Source organism: Octodon degus, unplaced genomic scaffold (assembly GCF_000260255.1).
Source record: "Octodon degus isolate 3935 unplaced genomic scaffold, OctDeg1.0 scaffold00276, whole genome shotgun sequence".
NCBI classification, from domain to species: Eukaryota; Metazoa; Chordata; class Mammalia; order Rodentia; family Octodontidae; genus Octodon; species Octodon degus.
Window position 1 is genome coordinate 1,100,256 of NW_004524852.1, and position 22,315 is coordinate 1,122,570.

General features: G+C 39.7%; 1 protein-coding gene across 1 annotated transcript; it reads right to left on the reverse strand.

Annotated features, from left to right (window-relative positions):
- Positions 1 to 1,073: 1,073 nt before the first annotated feature.
- Positions 1,074 to 22,253, reverse strand: Dad1 (defender against cell death 1). Its single transcript, XM_004646641.2, has 3 exons — positions 21,971 to 22,253; positions 8,431 to 8,600; positions 1,074 to 1,232 (listed from the first exon to the last, which is right to left on the reverse strand). The coding sequence occupies exons 1-2, from the start codon at positions 22,179 to 22,181 to the stop codon at positions 8,470 to 8,472; spliced, it is 342 nt and encodes a 113-aa protein (XP_004646698.1). The 5' UTR covers positions 22,182 to 22,253; the 3' UTR covers positions 1,074 to 1,232; positions 8,431 to 8,469.
- Between the last annotated feature and the right edge of the window lie 62 nt (positions 22,254 to 22,315).

Consider the following 22,315-nt stretch of genomic DNA (forward strand, 5'->3'; position numbering starts at 1 on the left):
TTTTGCCCTTGCTCACACTGCCTATAAAGAGACCATATGTCGGGCCAGGCATGGCGGCTCACACCTGTAACCTCAGCACTTTGGGAGGCTGAGGCAGGGATCACTGCGAGTTTGAGGCCAGCTTGGGCCACATACTGAGTTCATCACCAGTCCACACTACATAACTAGACAATGTTTAAAAATTAAAAAAAAAAAAAATCCACAAAGCTTTTTTTTTCCATTTTATGTATTTGGTACAGGGTCTCACTACACAACTCAAATTCAGTGAAAAGACTCACTTTTAACAGTAAAGCACGCTGAAACAAATGTAAACATGAACGCACACACTACGTCAATTCCTAACCTAGCACTTAATGGTAGTTTCAGGCATACACTGTCAGAAGAGCAGGCCCACCTGTGGTGGCAACAACCGAAGGACTAGCAAAGGATTACCTCCCTGGGAAAGGACAAGGGGCAGTGATGGTGAACTTTTTAGATGAGTGCCCAATCTGCAACCCAAAACCCCCTTATTTATCACAAAGTGCCAACACTGGATTTAAACCTGAACACTGGGGTTTCAGTCCAGAAAATCCAACTCATACATTAACATATTTGTCTTAAAAGAAAAACAACACATGTGCCATGGGCTCATCACTACTGTCCTCAGGTCACAGCACTAACTGGTCACTAACTTCAAATATGTAATAAAAACAAGGATCTAGGTCCATCACTGTAAATTATCAACTCAACAGTTTATTTTATTAGCACACCCAATATGAAGGGAAAAATGATTTCACTACCATAAAAAAAAAAAAAGTAGGGGCTGAGGAGATAGCTCAGCAGTCTAAGTGCCTTCCTAGTACCACATGCCATGCCAGCCCCCAAACTGGATGTGGTGGTATAAGCCTGTAATCCCAGTAATCCCAGCACCACGGAGGCTGAGACAGGAGGATCACTATGAGTCTGAACTGCATAGTAAGACCCTGTATCAAATAAATAAATAGATAGATAAAATCAGAGGCAAAGAGAAGAGTGGCATTAATTTTTAATTTGGAGGGTAAAAGGTAACACTTAATGAAAGGCAAAAGTCATGCTAACATTCATCACAAAGCTGGTCTGACACAAGGTGAACTTCTCTGGGCTTTCCACCTACACACCAACCAAGGTTGACAGTGAGTACAAATCTGAACATCCATGTGTCCAACAAGCTGCCATCTCAAGAAATCATATCCAGGGGACATCAAAAAGTGAACCTAAAAAAAAAAAGGGGGGGAAGAAAAAGAAAGATAAAATGTTTATGATACTGCAGACAGGACCCCAAATCCTTTGATCTAAACTCTAAACTCCCAAAACAGTTACAGGGTTCTTAAATTGAGAACAGTATTTAAGACAGATTAGAACAGCATCCACAAAGGGGTACTTTCCACAAAATATTTTAATCAAAGTATTACCTAAAAAAATAATGTTGTAGGGCTGGGGAGATAGCCTGATGGTCTAAGCACATGCATGGCAAGTGTAAGGACCCAAGTTTGATCCCTGGTACCGCAGGCTATGCCAGCTAACCACCGAAACCATGATGGCACACACTTATAATCCTAGCACTGGGGAGGCTGAGACAGGAGGCTCACTATGCATCTAAGCTGCATAGCAAGACCCCATACCAATTAATTTATTAATTAATTAAAAAATAAAATAATGTTCAAGTCAGGTTTGATGATGCGTAAGTGTAATCCTAGAATTCTCAGAGGCTGAGGCAGGAAGATGGTGAATTTGAGCGCAGCATAGGTAATTAAGCAAATCAATAGGACCTACCTCAAAATTTAAAAAAATACAGCCGTAGGAGATAGCTCAGTGTGGAGGCCCTGCACTCCATCCCCAGCACAGTGATAATGGTGGTAGTGATGATGGCAATAACAATGCTGATGATAGTGATGATGATAATGTTCAGACCTAAACTCTGAACCCACCAAGACAAAACTGACTAGGAACTGAGAAATTCAAGTTCTAACACTGGCTCTATCATCAGTGATCTATATGACTACAGAAGTCACTCTGACTTCCTGGTCCACCAACTCTTTGAGGTGAAGGGGTTGCAGTTTTTCCAGAACTTTTTGGTATCTAAAATAAGGCAGTAATGTAGAGAAAGGATACAAGAACAAAACAGAGAAAAATTCTCAACCTCAGATTTAATGAAAGACCAAAGGAACAGGGGGAAGCGGGCAACAGAAGAAATAATTTAGTTATTACTGGTTGGAGCTTTTTGGCTTTTTTGGTTGTTGCTTTTGTGGTACTAGCGATCAAACCAAAGGACCTATGCATTCATTCTAAGTGAGCACTCTACCACTGAGCTACATACACATACCTTTTTTCTCCCCAGCTGGCCTCAAACTTTGGATCCTCCTGCCTCGGTCTTCTGTGTAGCTGGGATTACAGACAAGCACCACTGTACCCAGCTTAATTTAGTTTTGGTTTAAAGATTAGCTTTGGTAAGAAGGTGCAAAATAACCCCAAGAGAAGTGGCTACATTGCTGCTAGAGCCATGTGAAACTGGAACCTATAAAAATATGAGCTAGCTCCTTCCCAGGGAGCCATGTAGGCCTCCTCTCACCTCCACCTAAAGGACTGCACCATGGCCCTGGAGGAACCATGGCCCTGGAGGCACCAACACTCCCCACCAGAAGCAGCCAGCCTTTCCCCATCTGTCATAAACACACTGTGATATTCTATGGATGCCACGACTAGAAAAAAAGATTGGGAAATGCTACCTTTCAGAAGAAAAAGCCTACCTATGTAAGTAGGTAAAAAGACACCATCTTATTTTGTGTAATGATTCAAGTAACCTAGATATTCTAGCATCAGATTTTAAAGATTTTAAACTTCTAACCATAATGTTTTTCACTAACACTGCATTTAAAGAGATGCTATATAACTGCAGAACATTCTTATATCAGTAGAATCGTGGAAAATGTATAAAAGAAAAGCAAAATCATTGAGTAAAGTGTTCATAGTGATAAATAAGATTAAATAGGCCTATCAGAACTCATCTGTTCTGTCAAATTTGTTAAAGCAAATAATGCCAGTAGACTATGGACCAATATAGCATCCATTCTAGCAGCCATCAGTTCTAATGGTAAGAGAGGCTACTTCAGTTAAAAAAAAAAAAAAAAAAAAGCTTTGACACATTCAGAATTAGAAATTCAAGTTTAATATAAAAGTCTATTTCAGGATTTTATAATATTAAAACATTTTAAAAATCTAAGATGTTGAAGCTGGTCCACGTGGAAGGCAAAACTGACTCATGAGAGTAAGAATTTATTGACAAAGATCTGCTCGCTTCTTTCAAGGCAAAGATATATTTACCAGATACTATTCCAAGAGCTTAAGTTCTAGGACTCTGTGATGTCAGTTCAACAAAGTTGAAAAGAACAGTTAAAAGAATGGTTTTGAGTGTTAACCAGAGGATAAAAGTTTTGTGAAGCTGACTAATAAAATCTCCTGATACAGAGACATGCAAAAAATATAATACCTTCTGTTAAATCCTGTCAAAAATAACAGGATTTCTCAGTCTATCTCACCATGCAGAAAAGACAGTGGCACTTAATCACTCTGTTTTAATCATAAAAGAAAGCAAATAACAACACAAAGAACTGTTAGAAAAAGTATTCTTTGTATAGACAAATTATAATGTTAGACAGAGTCATTTCTATTTGGAATGTGTATTCTTCTCTGGCACTTTCTCTACTAACAGTAGGACAGGGTAGATATGATCAAATGTTGATTTTCTAAATCTATCTCACTGGATCCTGGATACCCAATTAAAACACAAATTGGAGATAATACAACTCAGAGAGTGTTCTGAGGTCACAGTGAATTACTATAATTTTAGAAGGTACAGGTCAGGTCCTATGATTCTAAAAATGGAAGGAGCTTCAGAGATCAGCTACACTGATCACCTCATTTTAGAGATAGGGAAACTAAAGTTGACAAAGTGTGCTGTCCAGCCAGCAGCATGCTGCCCAACACCACAGCATGAGCCATAGGTTGTTAACTAGTTAAAATGTAATGAAATGAAAGCCTTAGTCACTCAGCCACATTGCAAATGTTCAGTGACCACATATGGCTGGGGTTATCATATTGGGCAAAGTAGACCCACACTATTCCACACCATGGAAGATAGAGGTCCTGGGTCACTCTTGCCAGATAAAGTCAAGTCTCCTGATTTTTACTATTCTGCATTTCTATTGTACATATTAAGAAACTTGGCAGAAACATCTGAGACACTCTATTAACATCTCTTAAATCAGCTCCATTGTTTAAAAAAGCAAGTTTAATACTATTAATAAAACCTTCTAGGGGCTGTGGAGATGGCTCAGTGGAATAAGCGCTTCCCTGGCAAGCGCAAGGGCCTGAGTTCAATCCCTGGTTCTGCCAAAAAAAAAAAAAAAAACCTTCTAATTGGGAGATGTATACATCCACCATGCAGACATCCATGAATATAACAGAGCAAGAAATGTCAAAGCCTGGAGTCCAAATGACCATTATTAAAGTCCGAGACAGTCCACTATTAGTTCAGGACTACATAAGTCAACTTAAAGTTCACCGAAGTTCAATTACCTCTTGTCTACCTTCCCAGGATGAATGGTTTAAAAAAAAAATCACATATTTCAATGTAGGTAAAATAAATGTAGAAGTAAGTGACTCCTATGAGCCTGACCGTGTAGGACACTCCAGGCTTCTGTGCCCTACTGTCCCTAGCTCAACACCACCCACATCTGGTCAGGATGTAAAACAACCCCTGACTCAGCTCTTAAATTTACCCATACCTCTGCTGCCCTCCTATGACAGGAAAGAAAGTAGGCTTTACCACAAAAATCAGTGGGTTTTTTTTTCCCGCCCCCAAAACAGCTTGTCTTTGGCCTGGTGGTAGTACATTCTCTTAGCAAAAGAAAAGCACAACCCACTAGGTGGCAGTACAGCTTAAAGAATAACACTAAAATTCCCTTTACTCTCTAAATTAACTTTGATAAATTCAAAAAGTCAACACAATTGCAAATTTGTTAACAGTACTGGCTGTCACAGTTAAAATGCTCTGCCCAACCCAGTAGCCTCCTTGCTTTATTTAGTTAGGACTGAATGTTGAATTTTGCTGAATTTTTTGGGGGAAGTGCTTTTGTTTGAGAAAGTCTTGCTATGTAGTTTAGGCTAGCAGTGAACTACGTAGAACCACAAGGATCCTCCTGCCTCTGCCTCCTGATTATTGGGATTATAGGCATGTGCCACTACACCAAGTCTGAACACTGCATTTAAAGGACAGGTCCATTATAAAAACAAAATGCTTCACCTTGGGAGCTTTGTCCCTCTGTGTCCTGCTCACCTTCCCTCTGATCCAGGGATTAAGTATCAGGACCTTTAATTTTCCAGCTATGACCCAGTGTACTTCTGTCCCTGTTTTCTCATGTCCTTTCAGAAATCTGATAGACTGACATAATTTTTAAAAATTTCATGTAAACATGTAAGCACAAAACAGGAAATAATTAGAAAAAGCACATACATCTTTAATAATAATCTGAGTTTTAGGCTGGCAAGATAGCTCAGCAGAGTAAGCGCCTGCTTAGGCAAGCACAGGGACTGGGGTTCAATCCCCCGAACCACAGGCCACACCAGTGCTGGACCACCGAGACTGGGCATGGTGGCACATGTCTGCAATCCCAGCGCTGGGGAGGCTGGAAACAAGAGGATCATTATAAGTATGACCTGCATAGTAAGACCCTGTACTAAACACAAGAAAGACAGAGAAAAGGGAGGAAGGGTTGTAATACTAGATCTGCATATTACAGTAGTACTGGCTGAACAAAACTGCCATGAAATTCAAATCTTACAAGAAAGTAAATGAGACTAGAGAGAGACTCAAATGCAACATTAGCCAGCTCTATAATGTTTAATCTGTTCAAAATCTGTCGACTCCAGGTAGATACAGGCATGGCTGTTGTTATCTATGCTTTCTTTGTCTTTATGAAATTCTCATAATAAAAATAATGTTATACATATGGTAAACAACTTTGAGCAAAAATAGAGTACAGAAATAGTTGGTTTTGGAAGCTGGATTGAATTAGGAGATTTATCAAAAAGATTTCCAGGGGCCAGAGAGATAGCTCAGTAGAATAAGCGCTTGCCTGGCAAGCGCAAGGGCCTGAGTTCAATCCCCAGTTCCGGAAAAAAAAAAAAAAAGACTTCCAGCAAAACTCTCCAAAACCTCAGTTCCTGGCTATAAGTAACAACAGCAAGCCTATGCTTATGAAGTTAATTTTAAATGAAATAATACCACACAAGAATCACTTAAAAGCAAGACATGCCACCAACACTCCTATCTATTTTTTCCTCTAGATTTATTCTTGGTTAAATATCATTTTCTTCTGATCTGCCTTTTCTAGCATAGTCCCTCCTTTTTGTTGTTGTTGTTGTTGTTGGGTTTTGCTTGTTTGTTTTGTTAAACATGGTCTTGCTATGATGGCCTTTATAGCCCAGGCTAGTCTCAAACTCACAACAATCCTCCTGCCTCCGCCTCCCAAGTGCTCGGGTACAGTTGTGTGCCACCATGCCAGGTGCCCCTAGCTTTAAATGGCACCCTCAAATTCATGCAAGATTAGTTATGCTACAAATATTTATTTTTTATAGCAAACAGTTGAAAAATATGGAGAATATTGAATCTGTTTTATTCTATCTTCTGAATTGGTATAAATATTGAGAATTCACTTGGAACCTATTTCTAACATGTTTCAGTACACTGTACATATAGTTGAGTTAAAACTACATAAAAGGGGCAAATAAATGTATATTTAAAACACTAAGAGCAGGACAGGGTAGTATATGTCAAATGAAGGAAAACACTCTGGGCAATCCCCCAGAGAGTATTTTTCTGTAAACATACTGCTTTCTATGAGATGATTTAGCACTGCAATCTGGGACTGGAAGATTTTGTTGCTCCTTGGGCCATAATTCCCAGCTGAACAGGTGGTCCTAGGTTATTAATATGGTCTGCAGCACAGTTTCTGCTGAGGCGGCTTTGTTGTGTTTTTTTGTCATTTACTAAAGTCTCTGCAGTACAGTCCTCCTCCAATCATGATGATCACAGGAAATAATTTTCCATGATTTGCTATCTCTCTGAGGCAAGACTATCCTTGAAATGTTTTCTGTCCCCTTGCTAAGTATACATCATGATTCATCTAAAAGAACTCCAGAGGGTAGAAAAAGACCATCAGAAGCCTTAAGGCCTTTCCAACAGTCTCTGTCAGAGGCCAAGAGTTACAATATTTACAAGCATGAGTTCAACACGGGTCAGCTTTCTGCCCACACTCAAGGCTACCTATTGGAATAGTTCACTAGGCCCCGGTAAGAGCTGTTGTCCACTGGGCACACAACTGAACGACCACTAGCTCCCAGAGAGTACAGTCCTTCCCAGCTCTGTTTCCAACAACATGTAGTTCAGCTCTTGGGTGACGCTCTGACAGTGCTGTATTTTAATTGTCATGTTTGCATGTCTTCTCCTCTACTGGACTGTCCACTTTTAAAAGCAGGAGCCACATTTTCCTTTCTTTAGAATCCAAGGAACAAGCCATTCCCAGTAACTAGCAAAAGATAGGGAGAGACAAGGGAAGGAACATTCAAATTTTAACCAGGTTCTGAGGAGTTAAATTGTATTAGTATAGCAGAAAGAGGCGGTTCACTCAAATTTTTTCAGTGAAATAAGCCATCTCTGCCAATTTACTACTACTAAAAATAAAATCTTTCCTGAACTAACAGAAATGTTCTTGAGGTAGTATCAAAGGCAAAGATTTTATGTAATATTATAAGTAACTGATTAATTCATGCCACAAAATGAAGCTCAGTCACTGTCACTATAGCACTTTGCACATGGTTGCTATAACTCTTACGTTCGACATCTCTGGATTAGTAAAAAGTGATAGCTCTCCACACAGTGATAGGAAGAGGTTAGTTCTGGCATATTCTTTTCCAAGCATATTATTGACAAACATACCACCTCTGCAACCACATTAACAATATGACTGAGAAAGGCTACTGGATTTTTTTTTTTGGCAGAACCAGGGATTGAACTCAGGACCTTGAGCTTGCCAGGCAAGCACTTATTCCACTGAGCTATCTCCCTAGTCTCAAAAGCAAATAAATCTAAAGGTAAAACCCGCAATTCATGTTCTTTAAAACTTTGAGTTGTTCTTAGTGATTACCACATTTACAAAACAATTAAGAAGACAATGACCAACAACAATAGCACTGTTGGATTATACTGATGCAAACTCTGAAGAGCAATGGAAAATTCTGCAAGCGTCTTAGCTGTTAATATGGGAACCCTACTAAACAGGATCAAAACCAGCCCCACCTAATTTTTCTTTCTAAAATCAATATAATAGGACAAAGGCTATGATCATAACTTACATTTTTCCAGTCTTCTCCTCGATGAAGCATGGGAACAATTCAGCCAACGAAGTTCATGACGACAAGGTGCAGGATAGTGCTGGCAAAGAGAAAATCAGCAAAGGCTCTCTCTGGGGATATGCCTTGGAAATCCGCTTTGTTCTGTGGGTTGATCTGTATTCTCAGGCACACTGTACAGTGAGTAAAACACAAAAATTATCTGGAAGTAGAAAACAAATACAACTGCTAATGAGCACACACATATCCTAGGACGCAACCACTGTACCTTGAATGCATATGTACAAGGTGCCTTCTAGTGTACTAGCAATATTCTGTATGTGTTTTTTATTTATTTATTTATTTGGTACACAGTCTTGCTACACAGCTTGGACTCTTAGTGATCCTCCTGTCTCAGCCTTCCTAGAGCTGGGATTACAGGCATGTGCCACCACGCCCGGTCTCAGTGGCTGGCACAGCATGCAGTACCGGCAGGCACTTAGACTGCCAAGCCATCTTCCCCACCCAACATTCTGTATCTTGATTGAGATAGCAGACGTGAATTAATTTTTTTTAATTTTTATTAATACATATGTGCAGTATACAACAATTGCACTTATGGGGGGGTGTTACCTGTAGATAACACATTTTATTTTTTTGACTGATACCACCCTCGTCCTCCCTGCTCCTTCCATCTTTTGGTCTCCTTCCTATGTGCATAAGCTCTAACTCCATTTTAGCCCCAATTCTTTCTTTCACCCCTTTCCTTTCCCTCCCTACCTCCTCCCTCCATCTTTTATTCCCCTTTCCACTGAAGATTTCTCTACTACCTGTTCTCTATCTTTTATTTTGTTCTATTTATAATTTGCAACTCTCATAAGGGAAATGATGCTATTTTTTTTTTTTAATTTGAATTTGGTACAGGATCTCACTATGCAGCTCAGACTCATAGTGATCCTCCTGTTTTCAGCCTCCCCCATACTGGGATTACAGGCATGTGCCACCATGCTCAGTGTGCCCAAGGGCAGGGCCAGGGAGGTATGTGGTACTAGGGATCAAATCCCGTTTCCTGCGCTTGCCTCAGCAGGCACTCAGTACACTAAGTTATCTCGCCAGCCCTTAATAATGAAATAGTTTTAGTCTCTATATCTAATTTATTTTATTTTATTTTTTTTGTTTTTGTTTTTTTGTTATTGTTTTGTTTCAGAACCGGGGATTGAACTCAGACCCTTGCGCTTGCCAGGGAAGCGCTTATTCTACTGAGCCGTCTCCCCGGCCCCCTAATTTATTTTATTTTATATAATGGTCTCACAGTATACCAAACTCACCAAGCTATACACAAGTTTTGCGCTCTTAAATATTTATAAAAGGAAAATTCAGGGGGAAAAGGAGATTTCTCAAGAGTTGCACTAAAAACCAGAGACTTAAGCAAAGAAAAATACATAAACAAGAAACAAAACCCTTTAACCCTCTTATAGGAAAGACTGTCACAACTGGTTTTTTTGATAGTTTTTTTCTGAAGTCCCACCTGAAGCCAAAAGGTAAGACAATGAAGTTGAGTGGAGACACCAGGCATAGTAATGCCCATCCGTAATCCTAGCACCCAGCAGGCTGAGGTGAAAGGATCACCATGAGTTTGAGGCCAGCCTGAACTACACAGCAAGACACTCTCTCAAAAAAACAAACAAACAAAGTAAATAAATGAAGTTAATGAGAATGCTACAATGAACACAGGTTAACCACAGGTGATTCCAAGCACACCCAGATGTCACCCCAAGCTGGAGCACTTGCCTGGTATGCTCAAGGCCCTGGGTGTGAGTCACAGGAAAAAAGAAGGGCTAATGTGTACAAATATTGTAAACTCTGTTTTCCTCTAGGCTCCTGTGTCTTTCATTCATTCCTTTGTTGCTTCACTCATTTTTAAACTAGACCACAAATGTGATGTGATGGATACTGTAACAAATGGGGCCATCTGTCTTTTTGTATCAATAACCTTCCAAAAACTGTTCTTGTTTTCGTAATCACTATATGTTGAGTGTTATGGCTTTGCCTTTTTTTTTTTTTTTTTTTTTTTTTTTGGTGCGGTACTGGGCATTGAACTCAGGACCCTGTGCTTACCAGACAAGCGCTTATTCTACTGAGCTGTCTCCCCAGGCCCTCCCTGGCTTTGTCTTAATTAAACCACCATTTTTCTAGCTCTGCTACCCCAGCAGGCACTAGTGAGTTCTGGCCATTCTGATTGTTCTTCAAGAGCACAGTGGTCTCTTGTTACAAACTCCCTAAGCATTTGCCTCCCAAACCTTTCCTGTTTTTCAGTAGCCTTCATTTCATAAAGGGGAATGAAACCAAGACATTCTTCCTAAGAAAGATGTACCTATTTCTAACTCGGGCCCATAAGAAACCTCATGTGTTCATCCAGCTGTGGATGAACTGGGCTGGCCTATGCAACAACCAGGCCACAGCAGGTGTCGGGATGAGCTCACATATGAGACACCAGCCCACTGCCAGATTTCTACCTGCAGTGAGAGTCAGTGCTTTCTGAGTTTAGGTTTAGAGCAACATGTCCATGGGCAAGGCTGAAGCAGGTAGATCACAGTGTAAGTTCAAGCCCAGTCTGAACTACATAGCAAGACACTATCTGAAAAATAAACAAATATCAATGAAAGCCTTAGTTCAAAAAAAAATTTAAAAATTTTTATAAAACCCTCATCTCCTAATATAAATACTTCTTTAAAATAAACCATCTTTGCCAACACATTAGATGGAAATATAACTGAAACAATAACAAAAAAGCTGGGCTGAATGGCAAAAAAATGAATTATTTTCTAATAAAATATATACACACTGGACAACAAGATACTATGAATGTGCATCCCTAAGGACTTCATAGTTGTAGATAAACTATCTTTGATCTGAAGTTCTACCCAGCACTTATCTCAAAAAAGACAGGAGACCCAAGTCATGTAATCTGACAGAACTCACCACTGCCACATTTATATAGCCTTACATGGCACATTAGCAGCAGTCACCAATGACACGAAAAGGAAGCTTCAGGAGTACATTTTTCTGAAATACCCAATGCCTGTGATAAATAACATCACTTAAGAAAACTCAGATTTGCTTCAGGCTAACATCCATTCTATCACTAACAAAAAAGGAGAAATGATTTAAAATCTATTCTAAAGGTTAGAAAAGTATCAGACTATTTCTCCAGAGTCCATCACCATGGAAACTGTTATCATTATGCTTAAACATGTAAACACTATGGGTGGCACTGGTCTCTTCAGGCACCCTGCCCCTCCTGAACAGGAAGGACACTGACTGCAGCGAGGGCAACCAATTAAAATCCTGCTGTGGGAAGTACAGATTATCTTCTCTATTGGAAAAGCAACAAGCAATATCCATTAATATTTAAAGTGTTTTTACCTTTTGATTAAGGAATGTATCTTATAGAGCATTATAACTGCATGTTTATTAGGTTGGAAAAAAATGATAATGCAATGAAATCCCATGCAATTATTTTAGAAAATATGGTAAATTCTTATACGCCAAAAGAAAACTACTTACTTTTACTAAGTAAGTAGTAAAAAGTAAGGCAAGTAAGTAGTAAAAAAAAGGCAAAATAATAATTCCACTCTATATCTCTCTGCTTCAAAATATTTATAATGATATATTTAATTCTTTGGTCATTTGTTTTAGTTGGAAACTAAAACATCTGGAGAAACAGACACTAAACTTACTGATAACTGGAAAGGAGAGCAAATGGTAAAGTCGCATTTGGGGGACAACGGGGCCGGAGAGATGGCTCAGTGGAATAAGTGCTTCCCTGGCAAGCACAAGGGCAAGAGTTCAAACCCCAGTTCTGCCAAAAAAATAAAAAAGAAAAAAGATCCAAGCATTTGGGGGACAAATTAGAAAACAGAAGAAAAAAATCACTGTAAAGGCAGGTAAAGCCATGGAGGTCATCCTCATCATGATCACAGTAACACAAGTTATCACAATGTCAACATAAGAGTCAGAATCCCACCAGGACAGAAAATGACCCAAATACAGAGACCAACGCTCCACTGATGCTTCTGTTTCCAAAGTATATTCACTCTTCACAGGATGTAGTAAGCCATCTCCAGAAGAACTGCAAACACTTCAGATCCTGTGGTACTGATAAAAGTGTCATATCCCTCAGACACACTGGGAACAGAAAAGGCAAAGAATGGTATCTCTTAAAAAAAACCTCCTTCATAAAGAATCTTGTGTCTCCCTGAGTGCTTCCAAAGATGGAAATGTACTACCTCCCGAGGCAATCTGTTCCATTTAGCAGTTCTAATTTAATCTAGCTCCATAAATATTCATGCATTCCACAAAATAATTTCTGAGCATCTACTACAACCCAGGTGTCATTCCAAGTACTGGAAACAAGGCACAGAACAAGAAAGACAAGAGTTTAGCTTCTAAGAAACTACGGAAAGAGACATACGGCAAATGTTATAAGGAAATAAAGAAGGGAACATCAGGATAATAGAAACAGGAAAGCATTTTTATTCTGTAGTCACAGAAAATCTTTTTAAGAAGTGCTACCTAAAACCAGCGTTTCAAAAGTATGAAGATGGACAATTCTAGATAGTGAGAACAATCCTGACATGTTCTAGGAATAACAAGTCAGACTAACCAGACAGCAGTGATTGAGGGGAAGAAGAAAAACCCTGTTGGGTTTTGAAAGCTTCAGAAGCATCTGGATTTAAGTCTAAGTGCAATAGAACTGTATTTCAAAGACATGAGTAGCTAAGAAACATAACTGATTTGATTTACACTTTGAAGGTTGCTAGAAATGCAGTGTGAAGGAAGTTTGAAGAGTTAAAAGAAATTATTTCAGAGCCAAAGACCACAAGGTAATGATGATAAAAATGGTCATAAACGAAGAGATACAGGCTACATTTGGGAGAACACAGAGCTTGCTGATGAAATGGATGTGAGAGACAAGAAAAAATGTGGGATGAGAGTAACCTTCTAAATATTCAATCTCCACAACTTAACCAATGTTGGTATCACATACTTTCTTGTAAAGGACCAGATAGCGAGCAGAAAAGTTCCATTAGGACATTTAACATGAGGGAACACAGCAGACATCAAGTAGAAATACTTAGCTGGCAAGTGGATTAACTAACTTGTAATTGAGGGAGCAGGTTCAAACTAAAAATATAAATGCAGAAGTTGTAGGTATTGATTATTCAAATAGGTTATAGGTATAGGATATTGAAATTCACCTATGTAAAGAAACACGAAGTGAAGGGACCTCAAACAGAAAAGCATACAGCAGAAAGGAAAAACCAGTGAGAAGAAACATGCAGAATGTGGTTATAAGAGCTTTTTTAAAAAGCAGATACTATGTTTCACTTACAAAGAAGCAACTACGTTAAATGCTAAGTATTATAGAGCGGTCAGATTAAGGTGAGGTAGATTACCATTAGATTTGGCAATTTGGCAAGAATAGTTTTGGGAAGCAGTGAAAACAAACCACCACCAAGGCAGGTTAAGGAAGGAATGGAAAGTAAAAAATTAGAAATGATAACCAGATTATTCTTTCCAGACTTCTATGATACAGAAGAAATAGCAGCTGTACCTGGAGTCAAGTGGAATTTTGTTAAACTGAACAATAGTAGAGCAGATCAAAATAATGAGAATGATCCAGTAGAGAAAAGAAAACAATAGTGTAGGATGGGCGACTGCAGATGTTGAGTACCGCAGTGAGCAAGACTAAATCCTTTCAGGAGTAGAGCTAGATGCTGACAAGGAAGAGATGCATCCTTCACCGCAGTGGGAAGTCAGTCAGAAATATGGGTACAGGAGGAGGTACACTGGTGTAATTCAGTGAAAGATAAAAGGGATTCTGATCTAGTTCTTTTTTTAGTGAAAACATAAAACACGATCATCAACTAAAAATACAGAAAAAGGAAACAGACAAAAGAGTATGAATCTATGAAGCATATTTTGAGAAAGTGAACACTAGGGAAGCATTACTGCATGACCACCAGGCAAGTCTGGGTACCACCAAGTTCCTATTATCATCCAGAACTCTCCATCAGCACTATAACCACAGGCATTTGCCTACTTTCCCACTAGACTCTACTTCATGGCATTAAGGACTATGTGCACTTCACCAGTTGAATCTCTAGCACCCTGGCAGAGAACCTGGAACTTAATTGCTCAGCGTTCCTTAAATTAAGTAATCACACTTTAATATATATAGTGCTAGGGATAGAGACAGCAGAGATACAGTCCCTGCCCTCAAGAATTCACATTTCAGAGGGAAAACAGGCAGTACCACAAATTCCGTACAAATGTCCTATCTCTCTTTCTCTAAGGCCCTCCCCCCAACACACACAGCGAAGCAGGAATCTCGATATGCTAGGAAAGTCAGGAAAGGATTCCAAAGGAAGGAATACTTAAGTTGAAAGTTTAAGAAATGATGAATTTTGAAAACAGTCAAAGGTAAAACAAAGCTTATAATCATGGAATGTTCAGAGAGTGGCAAAAGTTCCATAATGCTAGCGCACAAAGTAGAGAGGAGACAAAGGCAAGAGAAAAAGACTGAGATACTGCCAAGCCCAGACTGGGAAAGAACCTGTTCGCCACAAAAATCTGTTAACTTTGTTTTGAGAGCCAGAGACCTAGGGAGTGACATAATCAGATTTGTAAGTGAAATTTAAGCATGCAAGTTTGCAAGCCACTGGAAGATAGACTAGAAGAGAGGCACCAGAGGCTGAAGGCCCGTGAGGACGACTACAGAAGTCTAGATAAGAGATACTGAGAGCCTAGGGCACTGAGGAGGAAGAGGTAGTAACGCATATGAAGATATTTAGAAATAGGGCAAGCAAATACAAGGATGGCACACTTCCTGCCTCCTAGACAGCAGTTATAGGAGACCTATAAATCTGATAAAAAATTTGAAAAGAAAGACTGGACCCCAGTACTTCCATTAGGATAGAAAACATTCTGGGTTAAGTCCACTTGCCTTTCAAATTCAAACTCCTTTTGGATTTGTAAAGTAATTACAAAACTTTTTAATTTTAAAAGACAAAATTGGGGCTGGAGAGATGGCTCAGTGGTCTAAAGCACCTGACTGGAGCAAGTTCAGCGAAGCACAGGGACCACAGTTCAATCCCCCAGCACCACATGCCAGCCAGCCCGCCCCCTGGTGGGCTGAGCTGGCCACACACACACCTCTCTCTCTCTCTCTCTCTCTCTCTCTCTCTCTCTCTCTCTCTCTCTAATAAATAAATAAATGGATAAAAGACAAAATTGCTTCACAGGTTGGAGAAGAGATGTAAGTTACAAAATGACTTAACTAATTTTAAGAATTGACAATATAGCTCAGTGTACAATGTTTGCCTAGCATGTGTGGGGCCCTTGGTTTGATCCCTAGCACCATCAAAAAAAAAAAAAAAAACAACTAAAACTAAACTGATTTGATAAAGACAGTCTTACTGTTTCCACTTCTTTCTCCTAAATAACACTATAAATGAGCCCAGGGGCCGGAAAATAGCTCAGTGGCATGACACTTGTCTGGCAAGTGTGAGGAGCTGAGTTCAATTCTTGGCTCAATAAATAAGCACCAATTTAAGTTAGGTTAAAAAGGAAGAATTAAAGGGTTGCCAACACTTGAATGTTCTCTCAAAAAGAGACAGCGGTATTCCTACGAGATCTAATAAGACACAGAGTCAACTACTGAGAATGTTCAAAACTTGTCTGGAGAAAAAATTTCAGTCTCAGAAGTGTTTTTTTTTTTTTGAATACCAGGGATTTTTTTTCCATAATTTTATTAGAAACAAATAGCAATGAGACAGTTTCAAATCAAATTGGTAGGTCAGTTCCAATAATCAACACATTGTATACTCTCTTCCTAGTGGTTATTTGCTATACAAGATGCAGACATGATATCCTATTTACAAACACTATTAGAACAAATCCCTCTATTCATTAAGAGAATGTAATTATATATCTACCTTAACCATTTTGAATACAGATACAAAATGGACATTCATCTGTATCCCTTTTTGTTTAGTTCCGTCATTTGAATATTATAGGTGTGTTAACTCAGCAAAATATTCTAAAAAAAGTCCAGTAGTTCATAATAGTACTGGGTCTTCCATTTCACTGGCAATGTCAGAAATTGTTGACAAGAGTCCCCTACAGCTCAACATAACACCATGGCTTTACTTCTTATACTTCGTTTTTATACTTTTCTGCTAGATGGTTAAGACCAAGATAAAGCAAGATCTATGCAACAAAAGTTGTAGCTTTTGGATCTGATAAGGTCAGTCAACTCCCCTCAGGATTTATCCTGAGATCCTGTACCTCAGACTGTAGACCCTTTGTCAGTGTCAGCCATGTGGATGAGTCAAGGCCACTGCTTGGCCAATGTGTTCTCTGTGAAAGCCTGAGAGAAAGTTTTCTCTCCATGTGACTCTCCTTAGGCACACTCTACATCATCAATCACTTTCTTCTTTGGCCCTATAATCTCCTTGATCAGAAAATTTGGGATAGTACTGAATTAGATGATGTTACAGTACAAGTTCTCATATGTTCTGAGTCTTAACTGACCTTGGAAGTCTAGGGCCAAGATGTTGGCTTTCCTTGCGGCCCTCCTTTTTCTCTAATTTTGGTCTGCAAACTTAGGTTGTTAACCCTCCAGAAGAAAAGCTTATTGTTATTACCATACAACGTAGGCTGTTGAACTTGATCTCACTATCTGTCTGAATATTAAACATCTTAGGCAATACCAGGGATTGAACTCAGGACCTTGCACTTGCCAAGCAGGCACTTATTCTACTGAGCTATCTCCCCAGCCCCAGAAGTCTTTTTAAAGACTACTATACTATATTATTGATTTTAAAAACAAAAAACAAAACAACAACAACAAAAAAAACCTGTATTCTCCATATTGCACTGGCAATTTTTCTGAAAATCCTGAATAAATCTTCCTGAAATCATGTCTTTCAGCCATGAAGAAAAAAAAAAAATCATTTTCATACTGCTGGGCTTTATTTATTTATTTATTTATTTGGTACAGGGTCTCACTATGCAGCTCCAACTCGTAGTGATCCTCCTGTCTCATCCTCCTCAGCACTGGGATTACAGGCATGCACCATCACAGTCAGTTTTTGTGGCTGACTCAGCATAGGGCCAGCACAGCATGTGGTACTGGGGATTGAACCCCAGGTCATTGCACTTGCCACGTAGATGCTTAGACACCCGAGCTATCTCCTCAGCCCCTGGGCTTTTTTATAATGTGGCAGCATTCTAAGTTGGTTTCAATGTACTATTTTCAAAGAGCATATGATAAGCTAATGCAAAAGAAAAATAAAGGAGCCAGGGAGATAGCTCAGTAGAATAAGAGCTTCCCTGGCAAGTACAAGGGTCTGAATTCAATCCCCGGTTCTGAAAAAAAAAAAAAAAAAGAAGGAAAGAAAAATAAACTACCACAAAGAAACTAGGGCATCAGACTAAAGAACTCCTCCATCCAATTCATCCCTACATACTAACAATTTTAAGTATTCTTTCCTTAAAAAAAGAAAAAAAATCTCAGAATTTTTTTTTTTTTTTTTTTTTTTTTTTTTTTTTGCGGAACCAGGGATTGAACTCAGGCCCTTGTGCTTGTCAGAGAAACGCTTATTCCACTGAGCCATCTCCCCGGCCCTCAGATGCTCTCATATAACCTATAGTCCAAATTATTTGGCCTGGTACCTGGAGCTTTAGCATCCAGCACCACCTAATCCTTCAACATGATTTCTTAAAATCTCTGTTCTTCAGCCAGACTGGCTTCCTTCAATCACTGCAAAAAAAAAAAAAAAAAAACCCACACACAACCCAGAAAGTTTAAAACCTCAGCACCACCACCACCAAGCACAAGATTTCCTTTCTCAACTATCAAAACAATTGTAAGCATCCAAATTTCAAGTTTCCTATTAAATCCAGATCTGTACTAGCAGCAGAGGTAGATTTATGCTATTTGATTTGTGCTAAACTCAATGTTATCAAAAGAAATGCAGATGACATCTTTCTGAGCTAACAGTGAATCATCATCAGTCCTTTTCCTGCAGCCACTTTTGTTACTTTACTTGATCTCTTATTACAAAAAAAAAAAAAAAAAAAAAAAAACACCTTTCTCACCTAGCTGACACTGTGCTTATGCCTTCAACACTTTCCCATCATTCTTTGCCTCTCAATAAAGAAAGCAAGACTGGTCCTGTCATGGACAGACTTAGCACAAAGAACCAGGACAGGCTCTGCTGACATGTTTCTTAGAACAACTGCACAGAAACTTTAGGTCTCACAGAATATACCCTCCATGTCTGCCTGAGCACAAAACACATAGAGATTTTGGTGTTTTCTCACTCTTTTAGGTAAAAATGTAAATAATTTCACTACCAGTTTAGGACAGCCTGGTTTTATCAGAGGCTGTACTGCAGGAAAGTCTGCAACAATATGTCAACAAGACTAGACCATCATAAGGTTACCCTAAGGAGAAAGAAAAAATCTGAAGGAACTTTTCTCTGATCCTATAACCTGCTATCTAACAGATATGGAAATCTCAATCTATCCCCTCCATCAATCTCACTATTAAGGTCCCATCACTAAACATTCTTTTGCGCCTTTTCCACTGAGCCATCTCCCCAGCCCAAGTGTACTTTTTTTTGAACCGGGGATTGAACTCAGGCCCTTGCGCTTGCCAGGGAAGCACTTATTCTACTGAGTCATCTCCCCAGCACTAAACATTCTTTTGTTTGCTTGGTTGGTTGGTTTCCAGTACCAGAGATCAAACTCAGGACCTTGTATATGCCAGGCAGGTGCTTATGCCCCTGAGCTACCTCCTTGGCCCTTTAAACATACTCTTTAATAGTAAGCCATCTACTCCCCATTGGAAAGAAGCTTACCAGTTCAATTTTAGCCTCAACAGGTTCAAAAATGGGTCTTGGTATAACCAAGTGACCTGCTCAAAAAAATCTGTGGCTTTTCCTAATTAATCTATAACTAGTTAATGCCCACTCTGCATCAAACCACCATCATTTTGCCTTGCTTTTTTTTTTTTTGTCTTTTTGACATGGGGGATGCGGGGGGAGTCTCACTGTGCAGTTCAGGCTGTCCTTGAGCTTACTTTGTAGCCCGGGCTGGTATCAAACTTGGAATGATCGTGTCTCAGTCTCCTGAGTGCTGGAAGTGCTGGAATTACAAATGTGTGCCACCACACCCTTTTGAATTCTTTAAGACAGGGTCTGGCTATATAGTAATTCATACTGGTCTAAACTGCAACAATCCTCCTGCCTCAGCGTCCCAGTGTCACTACAGTTGGCTCTGCTCTGAAGTCATTCTTAACCACAGAGGCTTAAGAAACCAAGATGAATTCAGCATGGAGAGGGTTCCTATTATTCAGTTACCAATAGTGGGGACTGAATTCAGGACCTACACAATGAGCTGCACCACTACCCCATTTTTCTATTTTCAGACAGAATCTCCCTAAGTCACAAAGTTGTTCAGGATGGTTTGAAATCCGGATTCTTCCAGCCTCAGCCTTCCAGAGTGGTAGGATTACAGGTCTGGGCCACACCATACAAGCTAAGGTCTCTTTTTTTAAGTAGTTAGTTTTCAGGTCCCAACATGTTACTTCTCTTTCATATATTGAGGCAAAAAATTAAAATATAGTTAGATAGATAGATACAGATATAGATATAGATATAGATATAGATACCAGTTGTTCTCAATGTTCCCTTCTTCTGGTTGGCTACTAAAACTTTTAGTAATGAATAGTACTAGGCACAAATGAACATAGGTTAAAATGGTGACATAGGGAACCAGGTCTTAGTGATGTAGGGCAAAACTCAAATATCATAATTAAATATCCAATCAAAAATCTAATTCCAAGGGCCAGCCAAATAGCTCAGGGGATTAAAGCACCTGCAAGCAGGCACAGGGGCCAGGGGTTCAATCCCTGAGACTGCCGTGCCAGCCCATCCCCCGGGGCATGCTGAGATGCAATTGAGACTGGGCATGGTGGCATGTGCCTGTAATCCCAGCTCTTGGGAGGATGTAAACAGGAAGATCACTGAGTCCAATCTAGTAGTGAGACTCTGAATAGTCTGTAGACACTTCCCTAAAATACAAAAAAAAAAAAAAAAATCTAATTCCATTCAAAAAAAGAAAGAAAAATCTAATTCCAGGGCCAGGGAGATAGCTCTATGGTCCAAGCACCTCTGCCTGGCAAACACAAGGATCTGGGTCCAATCCCTGGTACCACATGCTGTGCCAGTCCCACCCTGAGCTGGCCACCAAAACCGGACATGGTGGTGCACACCTGTAATCCCAGCACTGGGGAGGCTGAGACAGGAGGATCAATTACTATGAGTCCACGCTGGGTAGTGAGATCCTGTACCAAATAAATAAATACAAAGATTTTTTAAAATTCTGATTTCACAACTCAAGCGTCAGCTAGGACAAAGATCATCCAGCTCTTAGGCCTTTTTAAGTCTGAGAAGTACCAATATCACTGAGGAGCCTGAACTAGCAACGTGAATATGGAAAATGCATTCTACAGATCTAACTTTAATTATGGAAGACTACATGAAGTCTCAAAAGAAAAAAGAAAAAATCTAACACTGAATCTTATCTATGCCCCCAACCAGACTGTAAACTCTGAAGACAAGGAGCACAAAGCTAATAAATCTCCAAAGCATTTACTGTAATACCTTGTATTCAACTCAATAGGACTGACAGCCTAACTGACAATTATCACACAGAAAATTGTTTTTCATCTGTTAGGTACTACACGCAGGGTCTTTGCACTGGGCTGTTCAGCAACCATACCAGTAACAAGAATGGCCCATAGAATGACCACTTATAAAATGGAAAGGCTAACAGTCCTGGGCTAAACTATTTACTGAATCCTGTTCAGATTTTGGTAAACATTTATTTAAAAAAAAAAAAAAAAGCAGTGCTCATTAAGGCAGTATTACAAGGTTATCAAACGTGGAGAATTAGAAAAAATTAAGATAATTTCATATGAATAAAATTCTAATACAATAATGAAATAAGCTGATTAACTTCATTCACAATAAGCAGAAGCAGCTAAAACTCAAAATCAAATAAGACTGACACAACCAGCAAAGCATTTATATTTGTATTTCTCACGCTTTCATTAAAACATTTCACCAGAGGTCAGCAGTAACCAAGCCTGAATTAAAGAGATGATTCACGGTTAGCTTTTTTGTTTTGTTTAGTTTGATTTTTGGGTTTTTGGTTTTTTTTTTTTCATGTAGAACTATGCCAACTTTAAGGGTGTGTTAAAACTAAGTGGAAGGTGGGTGTGTATTACCAGACTGGACGGTAATAACATGACGGGGATTTCTTCAGCTATTTAACTCCAGCTCCTCAGCAGCTGTTTGATATATGAGGCACACCACCCCCCTCTGAGCCTCAACTTCCCCTCACAGTGTCAGACAGGCTGCGAAGAATACAGAGAACAAAGCCGAGCACCAAAGTAACGCATTATTATCGGGACTACGTGTCGAATTACCCGCTAGGATGAAGCTTCCCACACAAGAGATGAAGCCCGAGAGGAAAGAGTTGAAAGGGAAGGTCCCCACGAGGAGACAGTAACCGAACTGCAGCGCTCCGGTCAGCAGTATATACAGGAGGTACGCGTCCAGCAACTTCAGCCGCTGCGGAGTGGTGCTCAAGTACTCCTCTAAGAACCGCGAAATAACAGACACCACAGAGGCCGACATGGCTACAAGTTGAGCGCACCGGGCCCCGCTTCCACGACTCCCACAGGATGCGACGTCCACGTAGGACGTAGCATTTGCGCACGCGCACTAACCGGCCCGGCTCCGCCCACCCCAAGTTGCGCAGGCGTACAGCG